We start from the raw sequence: 12,118 nt of genomic DNA on the forward strand, positions 1-12,118 counted from the left end.
CCCACCAGATGCCCACATGGGAGTCCCACCGGATTGCCCCCATTTCTCTGCCTCTAAGGCTCAGGCCCCAGCTCTGGGAAGACAGCTGAGGCTCTGTGTCTGGGGCTGGAGTCAGGTTGGGGGGTTATTTGGTGTTAGGTGACATGGGGGCATAGGCCCAGGACCCCATCCCAGCTCAACCAGAGGGTGGGGGGAGGTGTCCTGAGAGGCAGGTAATGGAGACAGAGAGGAGAGATGGGTGTCCTGGCCTCCTGGGAGCCTCCCGCTCTCATAGCACTTTTCCGTGGGTGCATGCACCTGCCAGTATGTCTGGCCCCTGAAAGCAGAGATGTCTCTCTGCTCACAGCAGGCACTCATGGGTGATTGAGGGATGGACTGAGCCAGGCCATCTTGAGCCCCCACCAGGCTGCCTCAAGCCCTGGGGACTCCCGTGCTTCTGCCAAGCAGGTCTGGCCTCCCAGGAGGCCACTTCTGCCATGCCTTGGGCCAGGCCAGACCTGCCGCCACATGGGAGGGCGGGCAGGGCTGCTCTCTGTCCTGAGGTGGTGAGGGAGAAGCTGGGCGGGCAGCAGATCGGCAGTGCCAGGCTGCAGCCCGCCCCAGGCAGATGTGTGTTCCAGCTGAAGGGGGATCTTTTATGCTCACCCTGGGAGCATGTCAGTCCGGGCAGGCCGCCAGAGCCCCACGGCTCGCCGCTGAGAGCAGGGAGGCGGCAGACCCATGGTCCAGCCTGAGGACCCACAACGCTTGGAAGTGAGAGAGGCAGGCCTGGACTGTGAGTCACCTAGGGGGTCCCAGCCCCTCTCTGAGCCTTGGGGACCCTGTCCCCAGGTCCTAATGAATCCTCTCCATCCCACAGGCTCCACCCTGGGCCAGATGGCCACCAGCCTCCCCATCTCTCCCACTCCCTCTCACCACTTGCCCGGGGCAGAGTACTGTTTGCATTCATTCAACAAATGTTTACTAAGCACCCGATTGGGGGGCTGGGATTCAGGCCACCTGTACCCTGCTGACAGTCGAGTGGAAGGGACAATCAACATGGTAAAGATTATGTTTAATAGATATTCTATTGTCCATCAGAAGGTGGTCAGTGTTACACAACTCAGAGTCAGGAAAGGGATGAGAAAGGTGCTGGGGGTGATGTCTGAGGGAAGACCTGAAGGAAGGGAGAGCTGGTGTCATGAGTGCATTTGTGGGAAGAGCGTCTGGCAGGCGGTATGGCCCGTGCAAGGGCCCTGAGGCAGCACGGTGCCTGGCTTGTGGCAGAAGAAAGGATCTCAAGGTCCCAGGGGGGTGGGTGAAGGTGAGGACACTCAGAGGTGGCAATCATTGTGCCGACAGGTATCAAACCCTGAGTCAGGTCTCAATGGTCTGTTGCCTAAAACTGCTCTCAACTCCCCACTGCCTTTGGAAAGAAACCCCAATCCCTCCCCACCATCCTGGGCCCCAGAATAGGCTCTGGGAGGGCACCTCCTGACCTCCCAGCCGCCCTCAGCACTCACGAGCCCGCTTCCTCTCTAGTCGGGACAAGTCCAGGTCGAAAGCCCCCAAGCCCAGAGGGTCTGGGGACCCTCTGAGTGAAAAATAGACCCGGAAGACAAAACAAGGCCAGGGCCTTGTGACAGGTCCCAGCGTTCAAGCCTCAAGGGCTACCGAGCCCACTGCCAGACTCCAGAAACACAGAACGTCTGATCAGCCATGGTGGCAGGACCCCTGGCCTGGGTCTGGAGCCATCATGGTGCAGGGCCAGCCCTCGCGACCCGCCCGGAGTGGCGAGTGCCCACAGGCAGAGCAGCCTACCACCTTGGTTTCCCGCTGGCTGCACGACCAGGTTGGGGTCCCCAGCTCTGCTGACCTAGGATTCACCAGTATTTTCCTTTCCTCACAGAGATCATTCTCCCCGGTAGGTGCAAGGGAGGCGTGGGAGGACCAAACTCTGGTGGCCCCCCAACACGTCTGTCCCATTTTGTTTCCACTCTGTCTTCTGCTGCTGGGCGAGGCCCTCACTGTAATGGGGAGGTGCTCAGGGGCCCCCGGTCTGGGAGGGGGGGTCCCAGGGAAAGGGAGGTAGCCCCGTCTGTGGGCCCAGAGATGCCGGCAGGCCCTTCCAAGCAGCATCAGGACTGTGCCCTTGTTTCCTCGGAGGGACACCCCAGCCTTGCCCCTCTGACCCCCCGCAGGTTGGGATCCCAAGACACCGGTTCCAGAGCCCCCAAGCACTGGCCAAAGATGATCTCACTGAATCCTGTGACTTCTCCATCCCGCTCTGGGGAAACCGAGGCAGGCTGCAGCAGACTGTTGACAAGATCACCCCCCGCGGCGGAGGGCTGCACACTGCTGCGCTCTACAGAGAGATGGACAGATGGATGGATACTTCAGTGCTGAAAGAAGGCGTACAAAGCTGCTTGAGAGTGACCCCATTTCTGCTAACTGTGTCCATGTGAGGGGCGTCTCTCTGTGGGGGGAGGGTCTCTTAGGGAAGGAGGACCAATGAGGGGTCTGCTAAGGAGGCCAAGCCTCACTCGCCACATCACAGAGCGTGCTCCACGGCATTCCTCTGGTGCCCAGTGCTCTGCTTGCCAGAAGCTCCCACACTTCCCGTCTGGACCCCTCTGCTCTGGGCACCCGGGATGCAGCAGGAAGCAGGATGAACCCAGCCATGGCCTCCCAGGGGACACAGACCCCTATGCTCACCCCTTCTGACTTCAGGGGAGGAGGGGGGTTGCACCTGAGCCCTGGTGCCCCAGCAGCATCCCCAGTGAGGGGCCAGCTCCTCACCACCTCCTCGCCCACCGGACCGCTGCCTGTCCACGACAGATCCCCCAGCCCCAGCTAGGCCAGGGGTGCCCAGCCAATGTTGCTGGTGCCCCAGGGAGCCCCAGGGCCTAGGGAGGTTGGCCCTGGGGCATGTCCAGCTGGGGTGTCCACAGGGCCAGGCAGGTGCGACCCCAGGAACCTCTGTAGAGGAGGGGCTCCCTGGGCCCCCAAACCCTGTTCAGTGGCATGCACGTGGCTCCCTCTGGTGACGGCCGGAGGGAAGGGCGAGGCCCGCTGCTTCCCCTAGCCCTGGGGCCTCGCATTCCTCCCTGTGACCTGGGGTGGGGGGCAAACTCCCTAGGCTGTGGTGTGCGGGGCCTCCATAAAGGACCCCGTTCTGCCCACAGAAACCACCTGCAGCTGTGTACTGCCGCCCTGGGGGACGTGGTGAAGCATCTGGCCAGTGGGGTTGGGGCACACGGGTCGGCCACCACCCAGAGGGGTCGGGCCTCCCGTTTCAGAGCCTGGGAGTCAAACTGGTGGCTCGTGGGCTGAGTCCACCTTCTGCATTTGGGGTATTGTTATGCTGGAGTTTTTGCCAACATCAGATTTCACATCCAAACCCTGATTTCTGACGACCTCCTCTGGACCTGCTGAAGGTCTGGGCCCATGTCCAGAGGCGAGGCGGAGGGCAAACACAGCCCCTCGGTGGGCAGCAGGGTCTCCCTGAATGAGCCCTTTCCCTTCCCTGGGATAGTTTCCCCTCCAGCACCAGGCAGGAGGCCTAGATGGCACCTGCTAGAGCCCCCAGGTTTGGCGAGGCCCTGCCTCCTCCCATCTGCTCTCCTAGAGCATGACCCAGCCCTTCAACCCCGTCCATGTCGCCCAGTTTGCTCCAGGGGTCAGCCTGGGCTCAGTGGACAGGGACCCCCTTCTGGGGGTCAGGCTCAGGAGGGCCACCTCCATGGCTTTCCAGGCCTCAGCCAGCCCCTCTTGGGCTGGAGCAAAGTCCCAAGGGGCTGGTTCTCCTGGGGACACCCACTGGGGCTCTCTCATGAGGTCCCAGCTGCCCCCACCCCCACCTCCATCACCCACCGCAGGGAGCTTCTAGCCCGGGACAGGTGGGTGCCAGGCAGCTGTGGGTACAGGAGGGATGCCTGTCCTGGGGGGGCCCGGCCCTGCTCTGGAGCACTCACAGGGCCCCTTGAGGTCCTCTGCACCCCCCACCCCACCTTCACCCTTCATCCTGGGAACAAAGCTCCTGGCCAGCCGGTTAGCCCTGCCTCACCCCCATGCACCCCAACCGCACCCAGGACTCAGCACCACGTGGCGCTCACGCCCCTGCTAGCTCTCCTGTTAAGACCATGGCGGCACACACAGGAGCCCAAGGAGAAAGAGACGGGTCGGCCTTTCTTTATTGGTGAGCAGGCAGGTGGTGGGTGAGTCAGGATGCTGCGGAGCAGCTGGGGAGGGGGTTCTGCAGCGTGGTCGCCGGACTACTCCCCTGCAGCTGGGCGTGTGGACGGCAGGGGCAGGGCGGGCCAGCCCGGGCCCACCAGCAGCTGCGCGCAGAGCTGTCCTGACGCACGACACAGACCCGAGGCACCCCATCAGCACGGACTTCAGACAGGCAGGACACTCACACCGTGCACGACCTGTGACCTTCCACAAAGGGTCCCAACAAGGCCCAGCAGTCTCAGGAGGTAGAGCCCCAGAAAAAGGTCAACCTGCCCTTCAAAACCCCCACTACGGGCTGGAGGCTAAATGCCCAAGGGACAGGAGGGACAGGCGGGAGATAGTGGGAGGACGGCGAGGGGTCAGGTGGGCAGGGGCAGCTGAGGGGGCGGGCTGACGACAGGAGTCTCGCAGGAAGCTCTCAGCTCCCCCGAGGCGGTCACAAAATGTTTAAAAAGGAAAAACAAACCCCTAAGGAACAGAATTCTATGTGTAGAAAACCCTAGTTTAGTTTAAAAAAGGAAAGAAACATTGTGATTTGACCCACGGTGTGGTCTGCTTTCGTAGGGCGGGTCTCCTTTGAGAGGATCTGCAACACCAGACGCTGAGCTGCTCCACACGGAGGCTGGACGCCTGTGCAGGGCAGGAGGGATGCTCGGAGCCCAGCCTGAGGCCGGCTGGGCAGGCCCCGCACCCTCCCCTCCCCCCACGCCTCACCTCAGTTGGCGTTCCTCTGGCGCACGTTCTTGCCTTTGTCATTCACGTGCCCGCTGCTCTTCCTGGGGGATAGGACGGAGGGCTTCTGGGCGCTCAGGAGGACGGAACGGTGGCCCCACTCCCACCTAGCACGTGCACAGCGGACGCTGCCCAGGGGACACGGCCCACCCGCCCCCTCCCAGCAAGGCCCCGACTTACAGAGGAGCGGAGCCTGTGTCCTCATCTGTGTAGACGCGCGGCCACATGCAAGGAGAGGGCAGGCCATCAGGAGCGGTCCCTGCACCGGGCCCCTTGCAGGGTGGCACTGGTCCTGCTGGGCCCTGCCCTCAGTGTCCCTGACTGTAAACGCAGGCAGCCAATCCTGCCCCCAGGACATGCACCCTCGGGATGAGCCGTGTGGGGTCACGGCCCGCGTGGCATCTGGGAGCCCTGCCCACAGGCGCCAGGCAGGAGGGCAAGCTCAGGCTTCCTGAGCAGCCTCTGCACAAAGTCAAGAGCTGGCTTGCTGCCGCAACCCTCGGGCCCCAAGCAGCCACCACCAGCGTGCGTGGAGCAGCGGAAGGCGGCCACTGACCACGGAGGACACCCACCTGCAGCCAAGTGAGGGAGGACAGTGGGGCAGACGAGGCCTTGGGTAGGGAGCCCCCCGCAGGGGACCCCGCCCCCCCCCCCCCCGAACGGTGAGCGAAGGGCGTGTGGGCTCACCATCCAGGACCTCGTCCGGCTTCCGCCGCTTCTCGTAGATGAAGATGACAGTGACCAGCACCAGCACCTCGGCCACGATGCCCAGGAAGGGCCAGAGGGCGGCAAAGCGGTTTCGCACGCGCAGCACGATGACGGCCTGGCTGGTGCCTTCCGAGTTGGTGCCGTTGCATGCATACTTGCCAGGGTCTGTCTCCAGGTCCAGGTTCGAGATGTGCAGCTCCGTCTTGGTCTCCAAGGATATCACCAGGTACTTGCTATGGGAGGTGTTGCTGATGACCTGGGGGCAGGTGGACCTTGTAGGGACTGAGGCCGAGCCTGAGGCCAGCTCGTCCCCAGGCAGACATGGGTCTCACCTGGTCCCCAGAGCTCTCCATCTTATACCACACCCATTCGCTGACCGGGGGGAAGGAGTCCGACTTGCAGCCCAGCACGACCGTCTCCCGCTCAGTGGCATGCTCTGACCTCTTCACAGCCTTGATGTTGGGGAGCCCTTCAGGGGAGACCGAGCAAGGCAGGAGCCTGAGCCCACTCTCTGGCGGTTCCTAAGCGGTGCCCTTGCTGGGTTGGCAGGCGGTGTCCTCCGCCCCCTCCCCAGATGCGCCCAAGGGCCGGCCAAGCTCACCCTTCACCTCGATTCTGGTCGTGCCCGCCAGCTCCGGGAGGAAGATGCACGAGTACTCCCCAGAGCGCTCATCCAAGTCCACCCTGTAAGAGACGCACAACAGTGAGCGGAGCACGCGCAGAAGTGCCGTCCTGTCCTGAGTTCAGTTCACACCACGGCACGCTGCGGGGGCGGGGGACTCCTACCGACCGGAGCCGGAGCCAGGACCGGTCAGGAGGGACGAGGAGGTGCGGGGACAGCACGTGGAACCGGTCCCCCCTCCATGACCGGAGGCCTGCATCAGTGAGCCTGTGTGCCCAGCCGCCCTTGAAACAAACAGGACTCTCTGCTTCTAGAGCCGGCTCAGGAACCGACTAAGTCAAGGCGTCAGAGCAGGGCGGCCTGGAGTGCCCGCGACCTCAGTGAGCCAGGGACTCAGGCCGGGGAGAACCCAAGTCTGCCCGCCCACCCGAGCCAGCGCCCTGGGGAAAGAAGGGAAGGGTCTCGCAGGCCAGCCCCACATTCAGCAGCCACCGGCCCCTGGCTGGATCTGGGGCCTTGGCCATCTCACAGCCAGGGGGTGTGAGCAGAGCTCACGTCTAACGTCTGTCCAGAGCGAGCCCACGGACTCCAGCCTTCGTTCCGACTGACCACAGAGGTCGCGGGCAGCGACAACACGTTGGAGCAAGTAGGGTGCAGGGAGGGGCCTAGGGGTGATGCCCGCGGGCTGAAATGGGGGTCTGGCATCTCTGCAGGCCCTGGCGCAGGTTGGGGCACCCGCCTCTGGGCCCCACTCACTCATACTCCGTCTTCATGTCAGGCAGTGCATCCTCCTTGAGCACCTTGCCCCCCTTCACCCAGCGGTGGCCGACGATCTCAGTGGTGCTGTGATTCAAGGTACAGGTAAGCCGTGTCTTGGAGCCAATATCATCTACGGAAGTCCAGATCCCGCTCCCTGGGGGGCCACATGAGAGGACGTGAGCACAGGGATCAGGGCAAGAAAGGACCCAAATCCAGGGCCCCAAGCTGCCTGCCCACATGTTCCGGAGCCAGCCTGCCACGGCCTTGCACGGCCCTGCCACGGCACACCCTCCACACTGTCCAAGCGCCCTGCCGGAGGAGAGAAGCCACAAGCCTGAATCACACCCGGCTCCGTCTGCTGCGCTAGAGGGGCCTTGGGGCTGAAGAGCCGCCTGTGAGAACAGAGGGCTCGATGCAGTTTCTGTCCGGAAATGTTTTAACCAACTGGGCCTCAGGTGTGGGAACAGAAGCCAGTGACCAGCCTGGGTCCATGGACTGCTGGGCCCAGCCCCAGCACACACCTGAAATTCCTTTTTTAAAAGATAAATCTAGGGGCGCCTGGGTGGCTCAGTGGTTGGGCGTCTGCCTTCGGCTCAGGTCATGATTCCAGGGTCCTGGGATCTCCCTCTTCTCCTTCTCCCTCTGCCCCTTCCTCCCCACCCCCGACTCGTGAGCCTGCTCTCTCTCAAATATATAAGTAAAATCTTTTTTTTTTTTTTTTAGATTTATTTATTTATTTGACAGAGAGAGACAGCGAGAGAGGGAACACAAGCAGGGGGAGTGGGAGAGGGAGAAGTAGGCTTCCCGCCGAGCAGGGAGCCCAATGCGGGGCTCGATCCCAGGACCCCGGGATCACGACCTGACCCGAAGGCAGACGCTCAACAACTGAGCCACCCAGGCGCCCCTATAAATAAAATCTTAAAAAAAGAAACTTTAACCTGAAAATCCAAAAGGGCAGCAGGCAATCTTTACTGGAGGGATATCACAGCGGGGCAGCCTTCTCGAATGACTCACAGGCAGAATGTGCCTGTCTCCTACTCAGAGAGTCCCTGGCACTTGAGTCCTCAGTGGGCTGACAGCTCCCCTCCCGTCCCGCTAGGAACTCAACACCCGCAGGCCCTGGCTCCCCTTGAGGCACTTCCAGTCTGGGGGAGGGGTGGCGGCGGTCTCTGTGTGAAGAGGTGAGACCCGAGGCCAGGGTGGACAGGACACAAGGTCTCAGACCCCCAGGCAGGCAGGGGAAGAGGCGGACAGGAACTGCACGGAAGCCCCTCTCTGGCGCCCCGGGCACCTCCCACCCCCGTGGGCTCGTGAATACAGGTGTAGAGCCTCGAAGCCTTCGGGCTTTCTGCTCTGGGGCAAGGTGGCACATGCCCAAGGTCCTGGAGACAGGTAGGCCTTCATGCCCACCCACCGGGGGTAGCCGAAAGACAATTCGCAGGACTCAGGATGGGTACAACGACGAGCAGAGGCGTGAAGCTGGAAGAGGGCTGAAACCCTTCTGTGGCAGCGCCATTTCGGCCAAAGGATCCCCTCCCAGTGAGCTGCATTTCTCAGGAGTCACGATTTCCCAAGATTGCAAAACCAACAGCTCTGTGCAGGGCTGGGAGTGGTGAGTCAGGGCAGGAAGTGAGGCCAGAGACAGCCCACCTCCCAGACCGGCCTGCCTCTCTAAAGCCTCAGGACTTGTGTCTGTAGCCTTGTCCCCTCACCCAGGGGCTGTCAGATCTGTCCCAGCTGCACCCTGCCTCCCTGGGGGAGAAAGAAGTGTCCCAAACACCACAGGCTTGAGGGCTACTCCCTCCCAGGGGGGAGCAGGGGACTCAGGTCTCAGAGAGAGGACAAGGCAGGGCATACCCCACCCCCCGCCCCCTGTGTGTCGGAGGAACCACAGGCTGACACCCCAGCCTTGCCTGAGGGTCACACGCAGCAGGGGACCGGGGCACACTCCACCTGGCTCCGGAGACGGGAGGGGGCACCCCAGGAATTCACAGGGATCCTCAAGAACACAGGCACAGGAGGGACGAACAAGGGAGACAGCCCAAAAAGTAAAAAATCAGTTTTGGCCATGTGACTGTGAGCCCTGTTCTGAAGTCAAGTCACCTTTGTCTAAAAACAGCCACCCCTCCTCCATGCCCTTAGGCCGCCGGGCAGGGCACAGGGCCAGGCAGGCCTTATGGTAAACAGCCCAGGAGCAGGGATGAGGCTTGCCAGCACCCACCCTCCTCCCCACCCTCCTCAGCAGCTCCGCTCAGGTAGGAGGAGCAACAGAACATTTCTGGGATGCCAGCCACAGGCTCTGGGCCTCTCCACCCGCCCGCCCCTCCCATCCCCTCCATCTGGCCAGGAGGGGGTTCCTGCTCCCTTCACCTGAGGCACAGACAGGCCACATCAGCAGCCTGTAGGACCCAGCTAGCAACTGGTGCCCACTGGTGCCCTCCCAACCAGGCCTGCCAGGACCGTGGCGCCGAGGACAATCCCAGGGAGAGCCCTGTCCTGGGGCCTTGGCTGACATGGGTGCCAACCTGGCAGGCACTTGCTGCTTAAGTTGAGGAAACCCGCTGTTGGCAGAGTACCCTGAAGAAAGTTTCTGGGAAGCTGACCCGGACAGGAGAGGCAAACACCATTAGTAATTCACTTGTCCCAGCAGAAAAAGGATGCATGGCATTTGAGGGTCCCCGGAGATGTGGAGCTGTCAAAGGTGGGTGGCTCAGTGGGTTAAGCGTCTGCTTTCGGTCCAGGTCGTGACCCCGGGGAGTCTGCTTCTCCCTCTCCACCTGCCCCTCCCCACCCCTGCTCGTGCTCACTCTCTCTCTCTGTTCTCTCTCAAATAAATAAGTAAATAAATAAAGTTCAAGGGGGAAAAAAAGTGAGAAAGAAGAAAGCAGACACAGGTCCCAGGTGGATTCGGACACTGTGCAGACAAACTGAGTCCGCCCCCCCGCCCCCCCAGGGTGTGCGAGAGGGCAGGAGCAGCTCCGAGCCCCCGTGGCAGGGGCCCTCTCAGTCTCCCGGCCGGAGCTGGGGTGACTGAAGCCGGGAATGAGCGCTTCCACCCTGTGACGAGGGGACAAGCTCAGGGACTGTGCTACGCCGCAGAGGGAAACCAAGAGTCCTCCTCACCCCCTTGGCCGCCCGCCAGTGGCCACCACCTCCAGCCACGGAGAGCTGTTCGCAAAGGCTCAAGGGGCGGAAAACAGCAGCCCATCTTCCGCATTCATCTTGCCGCGGGCTCCTATCGGAGTCTTCCAGAGATCCGCTGGAAGGCACGCGGCCAAGGCCCTCGCCCAGAGGCATTCAGTAAACTGCCGCCTCGATTATAAGGAAGAGGAGAGAGGCCAAGTGAGACCTTCAAGTGGTCAGGAGTGAGTGGGTGAAGCTCTTCAAGAGGCCTCCTCCCACAAGAGCCCCAGACCCTTCTCCGCACTTTGTTCCCTTCACTGGAAATCTTTAACCAAGAACAACACGGGAAGTCACAACACAGGAAGAAAATCTGTCAGGGACAGAGAGGCTGTGCTGCTTTCCCCTGAAAAACACGCCTGAATCCATTTTCCAACGAGCGCTCTCCAAAGCCCACCTGTCCACCTCCAAGACATTGCCCGCTCCTGTGAAAAGCTCCGGAAAATCACGCTGTTTGGGGCTAAAAACAACCCTCTCAGCAGTTCCTGCTCCACCCCGGGCTGCCAAGGCGACCTCAGGGCGACCTTGGCACATGTCCCCTCCCGACCCGGGCCTCAGTTTCCACTCCTGTAACAGGAAGGGGTGGACATCTCCCTCTGTCCCCTGAAATCGGACATCGGAGGAAGCGGAGCGCGCTGGCCTCCCTCCAAGGGTTTCAGTGTTTGGGCCGACACCAGGGGGGCAGGCGCCTCCCCGGAGCACGACACGGGACCCAAATCCTGCCAAGAATGACAATCCCTTCCAGGTCCGGCGAGCCCACTGGCCGCAGGGGCGCCGCCGCGCGTCCTCTCGAGGACAACAGCGCGCTAGCCAGGGGAGAGCCCCGGGCCTGGGCGGGCGCTGCTCCAGGCCGCACAGGCTTCGCCGGGGCCGCGCGGGAGTCCCGGGGGGCTCTCCGCCGCGCCCCTCGGCCTGGCACGGCCGGGGCGGGGCTTGGGGGGCGGGGGCCGCCGGCTCCCAGGGGAGGGCGGAAGGTGCCCTCGTCCAGGGGTCGGGCCAGCTCCCGGGTCCCCTCGCGCGCCCGGGCCGCCGGGGTCCAGGGACCCCCACCTCCAGTGTCGCCGGCCCGCGCCCCCGCGCCCCGGCTCCGCCCCCAGCCCCGCCGGGCGGGACGCTCACCTGCCCCGGAGCCGACCTCGGCCCTCAGCAGCGCCAGCGCCAGCACCACGAGCCGCAGAGCCGCCATGCCGCCACCGTCCATGCCGTCCCCGCCGCCAACCGCCGCCCGCGGCGCTATAAAAACCGGAGGGAGGGCCGGGCGCGCGCGCGCAGGGCGACGTCGAGGAGCAGGGACGCGCACGGTACGCCGGCCGCCCCCTGCGCACGCGCGCGGACGCACGTACGCACGCGCCGGAGCGAGCCGGCGCCTGCAGAGGTACCACGTGACCCTGACGGCCACGCCCCGCGGCCTGGGGGCGTGGTTGCGTTGCTAGGAAACGGGGGCGGGACCTGCGAGGACTGCGCTGGGCCCCTCCTCCCTGTCTTCAGCCTCTCAGACTGTGACGTCAGAACAGAAGTGTAGACTCCCAAGTGGTTGAAATGCTCGCTTTAAATTATGTGTATTTTGTCACAATACGGAGAAGAAGAAAAGCATGTTGAAGGGGTCGGGATCCCTGTGAACAGGTGGGATGTGTGTCCTGGGCTGTGGCGGGCTGCCGGATTTAGCAAATAAAAACACCTGGATGGCATTTAGGTTTGAACTTTCGTTTCCTCGCATAAGTATCCCATGCAGTATCTGCACATCGTTGTGCCAAGAAGGCACTCGCTATTTACCTGAAATTCACACTAACTGGCTGTACTGCATTTTGTCTGGAAAACCACGCTTTACAACAAATGCTTGTTGACTTACTTTTTGTTTTATTAACATTGTATTTTTAATAATAATAGTAATCTCGGGGGCGC

General features: G+C 62.4%; 2 protein-coding genes across 2 annotated transcripts in view; both read right to left on the reverse strand.

Annotated features, from left to right (window-relative positions):
• HCN2 (hyperpolarization activated cyclic nucleotide gated potassium and sodium channel 2) overlaps positions 1–722 on the reverse strand; it is a 31,557-nt gene extending 30,835 nt beyond the window's left edge. Inside the window, exon 1 of the mRNA XM_044913197.1 lies at positions 646–722. Coding sequence (XP_044769132.1) covers positions 646–722 — 77 coding nt within the window. The remainder of the gene's footprint in view (positions 1–645) is intronic.
• A 3,418-nt stretch (positions 723–4,140) lies between these two features.
• Positions 4,141–11,477, reverse strand: BSG (basigin (Ok blood group)). Its single transcript, XM_021705458.1, has 8 exons — positions 11,336–11,477; positions 7,034–7,190; positions 6,257–6,339; positions 5,988–6,124; positions 5,635–5,911; positions 5,128–5,152; positions 4,930–4,991; positions 4,141–4,845 (listed from the first exon to the last, which is right to left on the reverse strand). Exons 1-7 carry the CDS (start codon positions 11,415–11,417, stop codon positions 4,931–4,933), a joined length of 822 nt encoding a protein of 273 aa, XP_021561133.1. The 5' UTR covers positions 11,418–11,477; the 3' UTR covers positions 4,141–4,845; position 4,930.
• Between the last annotated feature and the right edge of the window lie 641 nt (positions 11,478–12,118).

The sequence above is a fragment of the Neomonachus schauinslandi genome, chromosome 1 (genome assembly GCF_002201575.2).
Source record: "Neomonachus schauinslandi chromosome 1, ASM220157v2, whole genome shotgun sequence".
In the NCBI taxonomy this organism is placed as follows: Eukaryota; Metazoa; Chordata; class Mammalia; order Carnivora; family Phocidae; genus Neomonachus; species Neomonachus schauinslandi.

Excerpts from the sequence above, each read along its gene's own strand:
- BSG (XM_021705458.1), bottom strand. The coding sequence starts at position 11,417 with ATGGACGGTGGCGGCATGGCGGCTCTGCGGCTCGTGGTGCTGGCGCTG. Across the intron at positions 7,191-11,335 it reads CGAGGTCGGCTCCGGGGCAG|GGAGCGGGATCTGGACTTCC; the intron begins GTGAGCGTCCCG and ends GTGGCCCCCCAG. Across the intron at positions 4,992-5,127 it reads GACACAGGCTCCGCTCCTCT|GAAGAGCAGCGGGCACGTGA; the intron begins GTAAGTCGGGGC and ends CCTATCCCCCAG.